The 18,994-nt window shown below is 38.1% G+C and overlaps 1 protein-coding gene across 3 annotated transcripts in view; it reads left to right on the forward strand.

Moving 5' to 3' along the window:
* Window positions 1–18,994, forward strand: part of ADGRG6 (adhesion G protein-coupled receptor G6) — a 110,411-nt gene that overhangs the window by 63,383 nt on the left and 28,034 nt on the right. For all 3 annotated transcript variants that reach the window (XM_005518445.3, XM_014263578.2, XM_014263579.2), the window contains exons 7-14: window positions 443–528; window positions 2,022–2,074; window positions 2,155–2,208; window positions 11,050–11,192; window positions 11,872–11,986; window positions 14,964–15,025; window positions 15,798–16,005; window positions 16,476–16,641. In XM_005518445.3, the coding sequence (XP_005518502.1) occupies window positions 443–528; window positions 2,022–2,074; window positions 2,155–2,208; window positions 11,050–11,192; window positions 11,872–11,986; window positions 14,964–15,025; window positions 15,798–16,005; window positions 16,476–16,641 (887 nt within the window). The remainder of the gene's footprint in view (window positions 1–442; window positions 529–2,021; window positions 2,075–2,154; window positions 2,209–11,049; window positions 11,193–11,871; window positions 11,987–14,963; window positions 15,026–15,797; window positions 16,006–16,475; window positions 16,642–18,994) is intronic.

Here is an 18,994-nt window from a genome sequence, read left to right on the forward strand (position 1 = left end):
ATTCAATTCTGGAACATATAACAATATTATAACAATATGCCTAGAAGCAGAATTTATCTGCATTTACAGACTTCATTAATTATAATAATTTTTAAATTATTAAGATGACACTGTCATGATCTTGATTTTACACACCATATTAGAGGTGTATGCAAAATACTATTTAGATGAATGTTATCTGTGAGTTTCCATGTCACCTTTCAAGTGCCTCTGAAAATATGGAGGGGTAGGGAATTCTTGTCAAAATCAACACGACTAGCGAGAATGGGCCCAAACCTGCAGGGCTTACTCATTTCAGACTTTAAATACCAGCAAGAGTGTGAGGTGACCTTATATCTGGGGTTCAGCACAATTTTTGTATTAATCATTAAGCTAAAGTCTCTTTATTAAAAAGCTACATTTTCTCAGTTTCTAACAATATAATGCTGTTTTTAATGGACAGGTGGGCTATTCTACAGGATATCTATAGTTGTCTCAAGTTCCAACCCCAACTCGGTGTCGAAAGTCCATGACGTCGTTGCAGAATGGGTAAGGTTAAGTTTTCTTTCCTGTGTGATTACATATATAAATCTGGCCCATCACTGTTATCAGTTGGAAAAATAAAAAAAAATAAGAGAGACTACCAAAAACAACTCTTCAATGTGTTCGCCAAATATCTTTCGTTTATTGATTTGTGCAGTAATAAATTCAGGTCTAGCTGGGGCTCTTCAGCACTATGGATAAATGTTCTATAATGAAACTATACCAGTTAGCTTCTTAAGAAATGTAGATAGTAGGTGAGATTTTGGAAAGTAGGGAGAAATCAGAATTGTCCTCCAAAAGAGGTACATGTCTGAGTTCCAACATCACTATACAGGACAAAAACTTTCCCCCATATGGTTTTGAAGCTATATTGTGGCAGAAATCATAGAAATACCAGGTAATATTTGTGTGAGGTGATAAACTTTTCCAGTTTATCCCAATGTTTGCTACTTCAAAAGGTTTCTGCCATAGGCCAGTTGCTGAGGTTTCCAGTACACCCTGGATTTTCAGACCATTTTAGCATACATAAGCTCCTCTGTGGGTGAGGGATTCTTGAAGTTCTTGCCTCAAAAAGTTCGTCTTATCTGAATAAAGATATTCTCTGTCCTTTTTGACAGCTCACATAGTCCCACTCACACAATTTGTAAAACCTTTATATCAACTCCTTACGCAAAAATATTATATCATGGCATACGGCAACTATTCTTTGGCTTTCATTTAATGAAGCTGGAGATTTCAGCTATCAGATGCTAAGGAATCCATAAACCAGATAATATAATATATATAACATATAACATAACATAACATAACATAACATAACATAACATAACATAACATAACATAACATAACATAACATATAATATAATATAATATAATATAATATAATATAATATAATATAATATAATATAATATATAATAATCTACAAAACAAAATTGCAGTCATCCACACCTGCCAAGGTTGTTCCCTTAGCAGCAGTACCCAGGTGAAGTACAAAGGTGCTGTAGCCAAAGAAGCTAGAAAGGTGTCACTTGGCCCTACAGAGTATGCTAAGGAGTCTCTTGGGGGAAAACTGAGCAGCTGTTGAACACTCAGAATAAAGAGTACAAAGGTCTGAAAAGAAGATCATTGTAAGTTTGAAGACTTTCAGGTGAAAATATAGCCGGTAGGTTTTTCAGGGAATCTGTTCTATTCAAAGTGTATCTGAGAATTTAAGATGAGGAAGAGAGGGAGAAAAGGAAAAGGTCAGGATCCTGTGCGCTCACCTCTTCACTCTGTCATGACCTTATACAGGTTTCCCTCTGTCCACAAAAAACCACATCAGTCACTACCAGCTGTATAACAATCACCTCACTGAAAAGTGAGTGTTCTCCTTGCTTTGCAAATCTGAAGGGGATTTCTCAAGGGGCAGAAGGGTGAAATTCTAACACTGCTTTAAGCAACAAAGAGCCCCATTAACATCTCGCCATTCATGTGATCAATGTCTTCCTGTTTTTCAGCTGAACCGTACTTTCCAGAACTGGAATTACACTGTGTATGTGGTCAATATCAGGTAAATTAAGGAGGAAGATATTTATGCTGTGTTCCTTTGGAGAATTAATCCACCCTAATTAATGTCTGTTTCTCTTGTAGCATCCACCCTGCCTCCATAAGAGAGGGAGCAAGACAAAAAAGGAGTATTAAAAGGTAATATTTTGAAAGACATTTTCTCAATAGAGGCAACAGCTGCTATTGCAAGTGGCTTTACAACAGGCTTTATTGTTTATTATTGGATTCATTGCCTATTATTTGGCATACACTGCAAGTCTGTAAATACATGGCTGCTGGCAATCTCAGTGTTCTGAATGTTCTTAGAAACCTAATCCTGGTTATCATGTTTGTTTTGGTTTAAACCTGATGAGCTTTAAACCCTAGCAGATCATTTTTTTCAGAGCTCAGGTTTCATCTGTCACAAAACTGGATAGATACAGGGTATTTAAGTTGTACGACACACCCTGCTTTCTTTAGCACACTGGTATCTGTCCACTGTCTCCGCATTCGTTCTCTTGAACCAGACACTCTTGAGTTAATAGACATCTTACTAGATGGAAAACACTCAAAAATCATGCTAGAATTGAAAGCTAAACAAGTGTGAGTTAAACTATTTACCATATGCTCTCATTTCCTGACTTCTGCTGGGCTTGGAGGCGCTGGAGTTGGAACGACCTCAAAGGCAGCCAGAGAAAGTTAGATGGGTCACCTCCCCTGAAAATCTGGCCTCTGTGGGCTTCTTTGAAAGCAGCAGGCTGATTTCTGAGGGATGTTGAGGGAGAGGGAGGGGGAGGGAGGTAATCTTAGGGCCAAATTAAGGAGAGGAAAGCAAAACATAATTAGTCTTGTGAGAATGGGGCAATAAATAGACCTGGGATATATCTCTTCACAGTGTAGTCAAAAGTCCTGTTAAGAAAAGACTTTTAATTGCTGACTGTTGAGAACTGCCATGATAATGGCAGTAGAAGTTGGGCTTTTTAATACCAGAGATAGACCAATATTCCTAATTTACCATCAGGAAGTAGTTAGTGGTGCTTCCAGTTTTCAAAAGTTTGCCTAGACATGGAAAGATCTGTAGAAAGATAGTATCTCCTTTCCACATTGCCACAGCAGAAAGACAGCTTTTATTGGCAAAACCTCTTAACTGCTACACTGTAAGTGTAAGCCCAGTCTCTGAATGGGCTATTTTGCTGCTTGACCTACATTTACAGTAAGGTGTAGTGATGTGGGTAGGATTTTTTTTCACACTTCTAAATGATATGGTTATGCCAGCAAGGCCTTTCAAGTGGAGACCACACCTCAGGTCTTACCAACAATCCAAGACTGCTGAGGAATGTAAAGCTTTCCCCATCCTTATTCCTGTATCTTTTTATGAGTCTAGCAGCTGAGCTGTACACCTGCTTTATTCTTGTCTCACCTTCCCACCATCCTGCCCTCTGGATTTTTTTCCTTCTCCCTAGTCTACTCAAAAAAAAAAGTTGAAGAGGCAGAAGCTATTTTAGTAATTTCCCTTTCCATTCCCTTTCCTTTCTCTCCCGTTTTGACATACAGTGAATATGCCACTAAATCACTTCTCATAATGTATTACTCTTACAGGGGAGTAACCCCATCTTTATTTCTTTTGTTCATTATATGTAATTTCAGAGGCAATGGAATTACATGTTCATAATATGTCATTTTTCAAGGGAGGCCTGGTCTCATGAGAAGCTGAGAAGCTGAAGTAGGGGGCTCTGCTGCACTTTGTGTCAAAGTCAAATGGCATTTTTTCATCATTCTGAGTAATTTAGTGTAAATGCTGGTCATGTCACACCAAATTTTAATGTTCTCCAAATCAGGAGTGCCATGCTGTGAATGTTTCCTTAGAAAACAAAACAAAATAAAAATACAAGTCAAGACCCTGCTCAACCTAGAAATCCAGATGGGATAATGCAAGGATAACTAAAAATGCGAGTTATGTGATATATGATTAACAAAAATTACACTTTTTACCCACTGTATATGTGTATACACATATATAGAAATATATGTACACTTGATTTTCTGCCTTTTTTCATCTAGCTTCCATGTCTTGAGTACATTTTCATGCATCATTTACCTCTCACAGAAGAAACATTTCAGAAAAATTGGTTGAAGCATCTTTAGGTTTTCTGTGTATGTATCTATGTTTGTACCTGCCTTCTTTCTGAAACCAAAAAGGGATCAGCTTCCATGTAGTCTTCGGTGCTCCTGGGTTTAGTCATCAGTTCCTTACTTTTTTGAGGCTCACACGTCTGTTTTTGAATTTTGTGGGGAATAAATCTGTTGAATTTCTGAAGATCCCTAAAGCAAACCTTTTTTCTTCCTGCTTCCATGCTTCCACATAATTACTGTTAAGATTCTTTGTTAGACTTTCCCTGGATTTTTCCTGGATGGGATTCTTAGGAAATCCTAGAAGAGGCTAGGGTAACACCTGAGAGTATAAAAAATTAGCAGTTTATGATTTAGAAATTCTAAATACCTGATGTAAGTAATGGTAATTCCTGACTGGCTAGGTGCTTCACTGAAATTTTTTGGCTGAATTCTTGTATGTAATTTGCTCACAGTTTGATTTCATGCAGTTACTATTAATTTATTGTTCTTATAAATTATTTCTGTGAAAAGTTGCCCAAATATTTTCTTATTTCTTCATTTTGGACAGTCCAGGATAAGTCTGTTGCAACCTTAGATATTCTACTATTTCCATTAATTTTTAAGTACTTCTTATTCTATTTACCTTCATCTAAACAGAAATTCACTCCACAGTTAAAATTTAGGACCTAACACAGAATTATCATGGCCTTAACTTTGTCTTTTACAGAAGTGAACATATTAGTCTTAACTCACTAAGTCTTATCTCTCTTTTCTGAATTTTCTACAAGATCATAGCCTTCTTTTTTCCAAAGCAGTATAATAATTCTTTAAATAGTTCTTTGAGAAGATTTTTCCTCTCTTTAGATGAATTCATATTCTTGTAATTTGAATCGCACATTTTTTGCATTCCTTTTGGATTCGTATTTTATACAGCAGTTTAAAAAACCCCAAAAACCAACAAAACAACATCCCCAAGCTTGTTGTCTATGCATTTTGCTTTGTTCCACCCTTATTTACCACACTGCTTCCTCATCAAGGAAATTCAGCTGTCACTCTCCCCACCTAGTCTTCTTGCATGTGAAAGAGGAAGATTCGTTAGAGAGAATGATTCAGAGAAGAAATAGTAGCTGGAAGTGGGAAGTAGGAAGCTGGCATTTTTTTTGTCACATTAAAAATAGGTGTTTTCCAAAAAAATATTTAAAACTACTGCATTCTGGAGAAGAGCGAAACAAAATTATTGAAGTGGATTGTTGCTCTTTCATTGCTGTGTTGTCTGAGCTGCAGAAATCCAAAGTACACCGTGCTTTATGTAGCAGTGATGAGAGACAGAATGCCGAGTCCAAAAGTGCATATTATTATCTGCACCTTTAATACTGGGACATCTCTGGATGACGGCAGTATATTTATTAAGCTAATACTTTGGTAGATTATTAACTACTTCAATAGACAGAATTTTATCAAAGCTATATTTGACATTATGTCAGTGTTCAATTTTTCCTCTGGTTGTACCGTTTATGTCATCTTAATGAAAGGGCAGCTATTCAAAATCGACAGGAGTTCAGCATGGCCTATTTCTTTGTCCCTGTTATTTTTGTACAAATCTTTGAAAGTGAAACCAGTTTGTGGATTTTATCCAAGTGAACCAATTTTGTGGATAAACTGTACATGTGTTTGTTTCTTTCGTTAATTCAGAGTCTATATGACTCTGCAGCTTTGTCAAAATTTTCTTTGACTGCTGCTTTTCTCAGAAAAGTCCTACTGATCCTAGGTTTTGTCAGATGACTACATAAGGCTGCCTCACAGTAGGGGTATTGGTCTTTAATGAAGAGTTTAGTTCCCTTGATTCTCCTTTCTTCTCTTATTTTGCAAGCAATTTTGAGAACTCGGGCCCCAATTAATTTATGAATTTTGCTCCACTTAACATACAATAATTTTAGGCTTGTTACAGCTTCCACTGCTTGACTGTCATAATTTTGCCTATTTCCAGTGTTGGGTTTCTCCTTCTATGGTAAACTAAATATTAATGTTAGTACTGTTAAACATCTCATCCACATTAAAAACCACAGTGGTAGCCATCTGCATAAAAACTACTAAATCTAAACAGAAATCCCTTGTCTTGGGAATGAAAATAGAGAGGAAGGCAGGAAATCAGAACTACCCATGCCTAGTCCTGCTCTTTTGAAGTCTGTGGGAGTTTTGCCACCAATGTCAGTGAGGCATATTCAGGCTCCTGCATGCTGTGTTCTTGGGTGTTGCTTTGCTTAATGGAAAGTCTAATACACTTGGATAAAATGTTAATTAAATTGTGTAATAGTTTCAAACAAGAGTTAGCAACATTAGAACAGCATAATTTTGCTTTCCTAGTCCTTAGTAAAGTATTAGGCTTTTTATATTCTTTGTAGATCACTTCCATTTTTTATTTTTTATGAAGTAACTTTGCTATTCTTGTTATAAATTAACATATCTGTGATGTCTGTTCCTATTTCAAAAGTTTTCTGGGCTTCTACTGGTGAGGTTTTAGGAAGGACTTGTACCTGGCCGACCTCTACCCCCCACAACTTCAATATAACTGAAGGTACAAAGGGACAGCCTTTACCAGGGCTGAGAAATATTTTAAAATGCCACATAACATGCACATTATATGTAATATTTCTGTTTGAAAAAAAAACCAACAAAAAAGCACCAAGTGAAAATCCTCAGGTTTCTCCACAGTGCCCTGCTGGCATCTTGTGTCCATGACCTGTGAAGAAAGCCTCCATCACAGATGTAAGGATTTGGGATTTCCTTTTGAGTGACTGAAGGATGATCCTTAGTCTCCTGCTGAAGCTTCCTGCCCTTTTCCAGCTTCCAGTGACTTCCTTTGTCTTTCCACTGACTTTAACTAGATTTAGTGTAGATCTGACATTGTTAGATGCCACTTTTGGAAAAGCAGTGTATTGGGGATTAGGGCATGGGGGTTTTCTTCATTGTTCCAGAACACTGTGCAAATGTAACCAAAAACTCATTTCAGAAAGACCAGCTGTTCCATGTGAGGGATTCCAGTCCTTACTGGTTTGACTCTGCAACATTCTCTAGTAGTGAACAGCCTTCATACCAAATTAGCACATATTATAAGTGCTTTCTGTTGAAAAGCCATAGCTGTTTGTATTCCCACACCAGATCTGCAAGGAGGAGCAAGACCCAGAGACACAAGCCAAGGCACGAGGTGTGACCATGGTGCTTGCAAAATTGCTCTGCTACAATGGTCACTAACTTAAAAAGAAGTCTTAGGATGGTTTTATTTTTAGTAGTCCCAAAAGCAGCTGCAATTTTTAGTTTTGTGTCACAAAGTCTCAGATTTTATATTCTAACTTTAACATCACCTTCTCCAGGGAAAGGAAACTCTTCATCCTTGACATTTCTTTGAATGTTATGTCACACCATATATTTTCACTCTGTTTTGAACATTTTAATGTATTGCAGTCAAAATCATCTCAAGTAAGATTATTCACAACTCAGATGCTTCTGTGGAATGCTTTTAGTTTCTGTCTGCTTTAATACTTATTTCTGTCTTATTCTGTGTGTTTTCTAACATTTTTGTCTGCTCTTTGTATCGCATCTTCACTGAGTGACTTATGGAACAGTCAGCTCTTTTTTTGTCTGTCCAGTTAATGTGAAACAGTTAAAAATTCACAGGTGATTCTGTAGGACTACCTGTGCTGCCAGTCTTCAGCTATAGCTACCCATCACCACTTATCTTCAGAGACAACATAACCATGAGATTAGTAAAAAATTTAATGTTGACATTTGAAAACTATTTAAAATATGCCAGGGTAGTCAGCTCTGAAATTCCCAGTGAAATTTAGATTCTCTAAATATTTAGGTTCTTCAAAAATAGTTCTTTATATTCTTTAAATCAAGTTATACTAACTCTGAAAGAAACTAACAGTGATTTGTGAAACAGTTTGACAACAACAGTAATTCAGTATTAGTTCAGCCTGTCTAGTACAACAGAAAGGAGAAATGTGCATTGCTAATTATCAACCACATCCCTCCAGGTGCAAGTCAGTCTGTGCTGCAGGGTTTGCGTGGTTTGTTAATCCTTCCTTCGGGCTCCTCGCAGGGCGCAGCAGCAAGACCAAAGCCCGTGTGTAGGCACACTGTCCTGGAATAGCTCTGAGTCACGCTGCCGGAGAAGAAAGCTGGCTTTGTGGTCTGGGCCATGGCAGCACAGGCTCCACCACCGCCTCCTGTGCCTCTGATGGGGACGCAGCTTTGTGAATTCCTCTCTCTGAGCCAGCTTAGCTCAACAGACCAGGACAAAGTGGGATAGACACTGGTCTCCCCAAGCTTTCCTGCTTGCTACAGCTGTCACCATTTCAGTCAAAGAAAAGAGAAACATGCTAATCCCTCTTGTGTTTACCTACACCACTGTCCATTTGTTTTATTGCATCGATGGCAGTAATGTTGGCAGTACAGGTTACTGTAGATGATGTGTAAATTGTAATTGATTACTGCTGTGAGAATCTATCTGCCTTTATATATCACACAATAAAAGATTTAAAGTTGGGTGTAGCAAATCCAGTGACACCAGCAGAGCATGGCAGCATTGCCATTTATTTCAGTGCATGCCGACTGTTTCCCAAGCTGAGAATTTGCTCTTTACCATGATAATACTTTCTTTCTGGGATCTGAGTGTGACAAAAGTGGAAGGAAGCACTCAACTTCATATTGCGTCAGCTGTCAAGTTAAAAGGTATTTATTTACCCTGGGAAGCTAGCATGAGTCATTCTGAAAAGTTTGTGGAAATTGTTTTCATCATATTATGGAGTAAGCTCTTATTATACAATATACATGACTCGTGCTCTGAGAGTTTCTCAGAAAACATCAGATTGGTTTAAGGGATTATTTTTTATCCATGCTTCATAATCATTACTTTTCTCTGTAATTTTTCAATATAACTGCAACCAGTTCTACCTCGTCTATCATTATCCCTTCTATTTTTTTGGCATTACCCTTCCTCACAGGTATGGATACTAAATATCATTTTGGTTAGCTGGGAATCCTGAAACAGGCAGCTAAGCAAGTAGTGGTGACTGTTCAGAGTGTCTGTTCTGCAGCCAGAGTGCTGAGGTAGGGAGTGGCATCAGTATGTTAAGTTTTCCTTTTCTGAAGTAAAGGGAATAGACAAATGAAGCCAGAATCTTTTAGGAAAGATGGTTAAGTGCCAGGAGACTCTGGGGATGAAGTACTGGAGGGCTGAAGGAATTGGCAATCCTGTAGGCAATTTCCATACTTCTGCTAAAAATAAATGCTGTAATAAATCTGTGCTTGTAACATATCTGAGGTATACAGCAAAAGCCTGCTAATGCATATCCACCCTACTGAGGCTATTTGCCATCTACATATTAAACACTCCACAGAGACCAAAGGAATGTTAGGAGGAACTCAGTATCTCTGGGAGCAGGGAAGGAGCGACCTGGCCAGAGATAGCTGGAATTTCTCTGCTAAAATACATCCACTGGGAAAAGAGAAAGCCAAGCCTGCAGGTGGTCACATTTTTATCTTTCTTCTCCAGCAACATGTTACCAGCAAAACGGTGAATATGTCAAGAAAATTAGGCACATCTGGAAATTGCAGTTCTGAGCTGTCATCATGGGGATGTCTTTCTGAAGGATTTTTTTAATTGAAGTCCTGGTCTGTCTAGGAAGGAGTACCTGAGAACCCTACTCGCCCTCTTCAGCACCCCTACAGATTTTTTTCTGCTACTCTTCTTCCTGTAGACCCTTTAGCTCACTGTTGCTTTCTTGCACAGGGGACCACAGGTGAAAGCACCCCTGGTGGCTGTGTGCCCTGCTCACTGTATGTGTGCTGGCAGTGCCACCAGTCCCCAGGCTGCCAGGAACAGCTCACACTCTCTAAAGGTCTGTCTTTATTCAGGCTAATGGGTATCCAAGGGCAAGGCTAAGATGAAGACAGCCCAAAGCATGTTTGCTTTTTCCCTTTTTCCACATTTTGGTTCCCATGGACATCCAATGTTCCATGCTTTAGTGGCTTACCTCCTACCAGCCAGAGCCAAGCAATGCTCTTGGGTACCAACATCTCATCTTCATCCAACATCTCCTTTTGTCCCAGGAGGAAATTTCTGTGCCTTCCACTCTGGACTTATTTCCTGTGTCCTGCTAGAACTGGTTTGCTGTTCATGATTACCCTTCCAGAAAAGCTATGTTTTTGGACGAGGGTGGGGACTGTTTCATTTTGTTCAAAGGAAAGAGGCATGGGCACTTTGAACTACTTTTTATGCCCAAGAAAGTAGCAGTGGGCTACTGTACAGAACAGCTATTAGAGCTCAAAACTCAGTCATCTGAGGAACTCGACTTTCCTAATAATGACTAAAAGCTTCAGAAGTATGTCAGGGTGTTTTTCACTCCATAAAAAACTTCAGAGATTTAAATGTTAGGCATCTGTTCTTTGTTAATCTCCTAGCCTTTCTCTGTAGTCAGTTCCAGAGGTGGATCCTCTGGAGGATGACTCGTCCCACCCTGACAAGTTTTGTGAGGTGGGATGAATCAGCTCTTAAGTTCCTAAGCCGTCAGCAAACAGATTTTAAAAATTAATTAGGGCCCATTTAGATCTCACAAGTCTACAGTTTCATCAACTCTTCTGAAAACAATTTTTAGCCCTTTTGACGAGATGCTTCTTTAAAGGTAACTAGAAGATGAAATTTCCCAACCACATTTTCTTGTCGTGGCCCTCTATATATAAAAATATTAATTTACAGATAATGAGCAACACTGTTTTGGTGACACTGTTCCATACTCAGAAAACAAGAGTTTGTCAGATATTTTTATTTCCACACATTTGGCCTCTGATGCTCTGACTGAAACACTTGGAAAATTTTCTTTGCAGTTTCAGTGCTTTGGCTCTTCTGGTTTATAATTCTACCAACAACATCAATTTAGAAGAGGAAGACATCCGACAGAAGCTCATAAGTAATAATCGAACCATGGAAGAAGGATACCAACTTCATACTGTGGATGTTGATCCAGTGGGTAAGTTGTGATCAGCTTTGTTACACAACAAATCATTTTTTTTGCTTGTTCATAAATCAGCATCTTCTGTGTTAAAATAATCACACATTACCAAACAGTATGACTGTTTCAGATTTTAAATTGTCCCTATAAGCCCAGTTGTTCCACTCATCTCAGAAAGCCATGCTCAAAATACCATTTTAACACAAACAAAGTTGTCCAGATTGCTTTAGTCAATGTCTTGCTGTCTGGTTCAAAGAGGCTGGGAGAGTTCCTGATAGTTCCTCTGGTGGTTTGAGGATAACAAAATATGCTTTACAGCCAGAGCTAAAATGAGACATTTTGGACCTCCAAGGCCCCTCATCCCCACTTCTCAATGTTGTTTGTGTTTATGACAGCTGTTGCCCTTAATCAGTCTTCTTTTAGCTCTCATCTCTTCCAATTAATTTGGGAGGGAGGGGGTGGAAGCTGCTGGAGTACAGATGGATGCAGTCCAAGTCTTTCCTTTGAGGAGCAGCAGCATGTGTGATCGATCCCCTGTTGTGCACCCCTCTATTGCCACTCTATTGCAAACAACCAAACATTTCATCTGAAGACAATTTTGTACTGAAGACTGGGTGATGAGCTGAGGACAAGAAATGGAAGATGGTGAATTAGGTGAAGAAATTTACTATTAATACTGATATATTCATTTTTACAGAAAAATGTTTAGCTGAAGAAAACCCTCCAAATTATTTTTGGCCGGATACCAGGCCTACTGTGACCAACTTCACATTTTGCCATGGGAGCTCAGTTCAGACTGCATCAAGAACCTGGTATGTGTTCAAATATCTGAGAAGCTGAGTTGTTTCACATGCGACTTTCTGGTTATATATAGTTATTATTTAGTTATTATAATGGTTGCCAATGGCTGGTATTGTATTTCAGGAAGATTTTTTCTATACTGTGAGAGATTAGGTGGGTACAGTAATTGTATGTCTTTCATTGTTAAGAAAAAAAGACTCATCTACCACTTCTGTAGGGCATATTGGGGCCCACAATTAATGTTCAACATGACTATAAAAATAACACCTTTTTACAGAATGAAACTGTTTTATTCAAGTCATAGAATCATGGAATGGTTTGGGTTGGAAGGGACCCTGATGATTGTCTCATTCCAAACCCCCCTGTCATGGGCAGGGACGCTTCCAACTGGACCAAGTTGGGCAGAGCCCCATCCATCCTGGCCTGAACACTTTCAAGGATGGGGCATCCACAGCCTCTCCCGACAACCTGTGCCAGTGCCTCACTACCCTCAAAGTAAAAAGATGTCTTCCTAATATCTAACCTAATCTCTTTCAGTGTAAAACCATTTGCCATTGTCCTGTCACTACATGTCCCTGCAAAAAATCCCTGTCCAGATCTCTTGTAGCCTCTTTAGGTGCTCCCCAGAGCCTTCTCCGGGATGAACAACTCTCAGTTTCTTTACAGGAGAGGTGCTCCAGCACTCCTATTATTTTTGTGGGCCCCCTTTGGACTTGCTCCAACAAGTCCAGATTTTTCTTATCCTGCAGGCCCCAGAGCTGGATGCAGCTAGATGCAACCAGGATATGGCTGGCTTTCAGGGCTGCATCTTCCACCAATATCTCTGAGTTCTTCTCTTCAGGGCTGCTTTCAATCCATTCTCCTCCCAAGCCTCTATTTGTGCTTGAGATTGCCCTGAGCCACATGCAGGACCTTGCACTTGGCAGTCACCTTTATGTTACCATACCCAAAGCTTCACATTTGCTACCACTCCACCACTGCTATCTGACTTGTGCAAGAGTTAGAATAAAATTCTATGAAGATGAGATGTGTATTTGGTTTAATCCAAAACACCTCATCTCATTAAGAGAAAAGTAAAAGAAATGGTGAAAGAAATATTTTGCCAGTTGTTTAGTCATAATTGAAGGTGGGGTTAATCTTACGCTCAAAGTTTTGGACTAGAGACTTTAAGGTTTACGAAATCTTCCCTAATGTAGGATTTTTTTGCAAACATCTACAAAAGACTTTGACCCTGTATGTCCATTTCCCATTTGTAAAATGGGGATATTATTACTTCTGTTTATGTATTACCAAAACATTGTGGCTTTGATCTCCTTTGAGTGCCTTAAACATGGTTATGATGATGCAATATTAATTAATTTCTTCAGTATTTAGGATGATTATTATTAAATGCAATATATTAGTCTTATCCACCCACATTGCTTCTGGAACATGTTCTGAGAAGACCAGATCTTTTACTTTTTCCAAACAGTATGGCAACATGGATATGAATCAGCTTTGAGGTTCAGTGCCAAACAGGAAAGCAACCCGCATTATATTTAAATAACTCACTTCCTCAACCCCCTAATCTTGTACAAGAGTGCAGAAATCAAATTGTTTTTATGTCAGAGCCTCAGAATCATTAAAAATTAAGGTTTCTGGCCTTTGCTGTCCCAGTATTGCCTATCTTTATTATTCATCTGTGGTCTAGACTATACCACTGATTGTGTAGAGCACATTAAAAAAAAAAATAAAAAATTACTGTGTTCTGTCTTGTGCTGTGCCTTCCTTGCCTCTGCCTCCACTACCTTTGGCCAATATGGAGCACTGTTTGGTAGGATTTGCTTGGAGAGAAGGGGAAGCTCTTCTAACAGCCTCCTCTAGTCATCTTCATTCCACAGTAGGGGATTACCTGTGATGTTACAATAAATGTGATCAGCTGAGGAATAATATTGTTTTATCGTGTGGTGAGTAAAGGATATTTTTTTCCCATTTACCATCCTGCCTTTTTCTGTGACAACAATTGTCTTTAAAGAAAAACTGAGGAAAAAAGTGTGGTTTATTTTGGAGCCATTTTTACAGGGTGACAAATATGATTAAGAGATTGGAGCATCTCTCTTACAAGGAAAGGCTCGGGGAGCTGAGCCTGTTCTGCCTTGAGAAGAGATGACTGAGGAGGGACCTCATCAGTGTCTATCAATGAGGGGAGGGGGTCAAGAGGATGGAGCCAGGCTCCTCTAAGTACTGCCCAGCAATGGGACAAGGGGCAGTGAGCAGAAATGGATGCACAGAAGTTCCACCTGAATGAGAGGGAGAATTTCTGTACTGTGGGGGTTACCAAGCACCGGAACAGATTGCCCAGGGAGGTTGTGGAGTCTCCCTCACTGGAACATCTGGACTCAGTCTTGTGCCATGTGCCCTGGGATGACCCTGCTTGAGTTGGGAGGTTGGACCAGATGACCACTGTGGTCCCTTCTAACATGACCCATTCAGTGATTCTGTATTTTGCCATGTTAGGGCTCAAAAAAAAAAAAGGAATCTTTATATCTGCCCCTCACTTTGGACCTGGATCTGATAGTGACCTACCCTAGTTTTCTTTGCTGGAATAAATTTATAGCTTCATACGGATCTTGTGCTTGCTCTTATGAGAGGTATTATGTCTTGCTGTTGTCTAGATCAAAGCCATTTATATCAAGGAGAAATTATAGAAAAGTATCTGACTAGGCCATAATAGGGGTGTAATAGTTTGTGTCAATATTTGGGTCTTTTCTGAAATACAAGGCCAGAATTTTCACTGAAGAGCTGGGGTTTCTCTGAGCACTATCATTTTATCAGTCATATACTTTCACTGTCATGTATACATACTGTGTTTCACTAGGGGCCATGTTGCTGGGAATATTGAGAATTGAGAAAAGTGGACCACTGTGACATCTACATAAGAATTATGAAATATTTATATATATATATTTTACTATATTTAATGTGAATTTTGTCATTTTTCCTCTTTAGCTATTTGGGTCTGCAGAATTATACATCATACTGGGGTCAGCCTGATCTTAGAAATTGCACAGGTGGGTATATTAGTGTTGCTCTTTGCAAGGATATATTTTCTCTTTATGATAAGTTGTTTAAAATTCTCTCTAAAAAAATTACGTGCAAAGTAAATAAACTCTGAATAAGTGCACCCAAGTTCAATTCACCTCACCCATTAAAAACTCTGGATGCCAGTTACTAAATTAAATCAAACTCCTCAGGCAATTTACTCAAGAGTACAGGAAAGTGGTACTTTACCTCTATTTGATATTCAAGTTAGGACAAATTTTTAAATATTTTGAATGCTTGCCAGGGGAAAGACTCCTGCGCTCTTCACTGGACTTACAATCAGACATTTTCAGATTTATTCCCTGCTTTTTAAATACCCCCTGATGTCATTCCGGCTGTGAAAGAGTAATAAAATAACAGGACTACAATGTTAGGGTCCCCTTTTTTTCCCCTGTGAAAAAAAAATAGCATAAGGAGAAGAAGGAGAGATAATATGCATTTTATTCCTCTCTGTTTCATTCAACCAGCCCTTTCTGTAATAACTCTGATTTACAAACTCAAAAAAACACAAAAAGAAAATAATATAAAGAGCAAATGAGGACAGTATATAATCAGAAGGGCCTATATACTTTTTTTAAAAAAAAATTTAAATTTGACAAAGTGATGAAACCCTCTGTTCACTACAAGTACCATAAAACATACTCCAGCTTTCAACAGCAGCTACAAAAATTCGTATTTCTGGATTACTTCAGGACTGTAATGCATTATTTTCTCTTTTTGCTTGATTCTGTATGCTCACAGAAAATGCAGCAGATATCGCCAATCAGCTTCTAAATCTCACTGGTGAGGGGCAGCAGCTGACCTCAGACAAAGTAAATGACGTTGTGCAGAAGCTCAAAAAAATTGTGAACGATGAAGAAATCGATGAATCTCTGGGTTCTACCGTGGTGACAATTTTTTCCAATATTCTGACCAGTTCAGACAGCGTATTGGCAGCCTCATCTTCAGAGTAAGTATTTCTGCATTTGAGAAAAGCTTTTGAGAGCAACCTGCAAGGCTGTCAGGATCCATCCTTCCATGTATAGACAAACCAGAAAATCAAAGTTTTCAGATTCCCATCAAAAAGAATTTTCCAAAATAGATACACAAATATTTCTCTTAGTGTGCATGACAAAGAGAAAGTATTTGGATGGAAAAGAAGTCTTTTGATATATGACAAAACATAGATATAAGTATTGTTGGAAAATTATTGCAGGACCAGTGATATGTAATCACACAGTTTCTGTCAGTCAAAAGCTTTTGTTTTCAAGAGAGATACATGAATTTACAGTCTAACAGTCTCCTTGTGAATACACAGATGGGTGATAGAGACATAGTCAGTAACAAGAGGATCATCTTGTGATGTGAGGCATGTGCAGAGCATAGGTGGGAGTTTTTTCTGTATTCAGTTTTCAGAGTAAATTTTATTTCTGTTTTTAGAGCTCTAAAAACTATTGATGCCTTGGCTTTAAAGATCCATTTTGCTGGACCATCCATGAGTATTTCAACACGAAATCTCGCACTTGGAGTGTCTTCTATAAATTCAACTTCATTCAAAGGTGGTTCTTTCAGCGTCAGTCCACAGAATAATGCATCTGATTTCCAGGTACAGAACAAGCTGTTGTATTTGAACACGAGGTGTGTCTTTTGTTCCAAGTCTGTTTACTGTGGTTCCTATAAATCCACTTACAACTCCCAGTTCTCCCCCTACTTTCTGTTTCCTTTTTCCTACAATCATCCAAACAGATAACAGATTAATGTAGTATTTCCTTGAGTGACAGGAAACACAGATAAACTCACATTCCATGCAGATAAAAAGTAATTCGGCTTATAAATCCAGAACACACTTGACTTTTTTTTAGTTTTGTGAGGTTTTTTTATTATTAGAAAAAGGAAGATAACCTTTAACAATCTGCAGTACTGACCATTGTACAATATCTAACAACTCTTTTAATCTCTTTCAGCTTTAAAATAAGATACCTAGATATAGGTATTTACATATAGATTTCTGCAGATACAATAGTTCTTCGACCTTCCAGTACAGTTTAAACATTTAGTGCTAAAAGAAACCTAAGTCTAATCCAGTTCTCCACACATAGGTTGGTTGGCTTCTACCATTTAGGGTATCTGAGGCAGTTCAAGTCATTCATGTGTAGCTTGACCAGCCTAGATATTAAAAATAAAACAGAGATCACACAAAATTTAGGAAGGTCTCCAGTGCTACAGTATCTAGACAGGATACCATAGTTAAGATATTTATCATCACATCAAAAATACTTTTTCTTTGCTTTTTTCCCCCAAATAAAAAAAATCAGACATGTAAAAGTTTGAAATACTATTTGAGATGCACATGGGCACCTGTAGGATTTTCCAAAGGTTCTTTTGAAATCAGTAGTGATGAGGTGCCAAAAACTTTTAAGTTTCACTACATGCTTGTCTCTACCTTAAGGCACCTAAATGCTTTTAAAGATGCAGTGCAATTTAATTTTTTTTATTTTTCAGTTAAATAGGAAGTCTGTGACAGAGGTAATGTAATCTCAGTTTCCTGGGTGTTTAACCATGCAAGTACTGAGAGCCTTACTTGGAGAAACACAGAAAATGTTACACAGAAAAAGAAAAAATCTGCTGTCATTTGGGCCAGAGGAACTAAAACTGAATTCAAGAAAATATGGTGTTATAAAAACAGTTAAAGACTAATCACTAGAGTATAAGTACAAATTAATTCCTGCTGCAAACTGGCAACACAACATAATAAATGTCTGATCATTTTATAAGATACTATATACTGTAAAAGTCAAAACAAGAATTAAGACAGAAAAAAATCTACTTTCTAGAAAAAGTAGTAGTAATATAGTAGGCTTTAGGACTTGTGCATGTATATAGACTTTGGATCAAAACTCCAATGCTTGTTTAAATGGATAAAAATAGATTTAATGTACTTGAGTTTGAATCATTTTATCAGAAATTTTTGGTGATTGTAAATCTACTTTTGTTTAGCTCTCCATATTAATGAAGCTCAATAGCTGTTTATGAAGCTGAATAGTTCTTTGTTATCAAAGGAATGTTTCTCCTGCAGATTTCATCCTTTATTTATGGAAAGAGGAAAGGAAAATTCCAAAGTCAGGGTTTGGATGATCGCACATATAACAGGAATTACCATCTGTAGCTTGAGGACATCCAGGAATTTTCTGGTCCTGGAATCATTTATTACAGCACTGTCTAAATAATCATAAAATCCAAACTCCGTCAAATTATTTATAATGTTCCTATTGGAACACAAGTTTCTTCTCAGATATTCATATTTCCAACAGCTGACTGAGAATTCTTAGCATCCTTCCTACCAGAAATTTGCAGCAGCTGTGAGCGCCGTTTATATTTTCCATGCCTGTCAGAAAGATACTTATTATCCCTGCTGAAGGGAGATTCCCTTGTGAAAGCCCAGGTTTTTCACCAGTGATGTGATCCTCTATCATAGGTTCATCAGGGAACATTAAACTCAGAATGTCAGAATGTTTCCAGATTTTTTTTTTGTATTTTTCTCTTAAAGTAGATACTAAGTAAATTTATCCATGGCAATTTGGAAAGATTCTATTTCAGTCCCCTGTGTCTTTATGTTTCTTGCCAAACCTTTGACTAAGTTAGGTTTTGGTGATTCATATTATTAAATTGTTCCTGTAATATATCCATGCTTCTTCGGAGAAGCCTCTTCTACTCTATTTGCAGACAATGCCTAATGGAACACCTTTATCACATACACACTTTCTGTTTACTGTGGCAGAATCAACCTCTGAAAACCTGGATTAGAACTGCATTTATCCCTGTCAGGATGAGGGTCTATGAGCTCCCTCTTACTGATTTTCAAGGGTGAATAATCTGTCAATAGGCCTATGACTTTTAATTTTCTATTAGCTAATGGTGCTTTTAGAATTACACAGTTGTCCCTGAGAGGCATAAATACA

Source organism: Pseudopodoces humilis, chromosome 3, assembly GCF_049639895.1.
Source record: "Pseudopodoces humilis isolate 2021_Gansu_Grassland_sample_001 chromosome 3, ASM4963989v1, whole genome shotgun sequence".
In the NCBI taxonomy this organism is placed as follows: Eukaryota; Metazoa; Chordata; class Aves; order Passeriformes; family Paridae; genus Pseudopodoces; species Pseudopodoces humilis.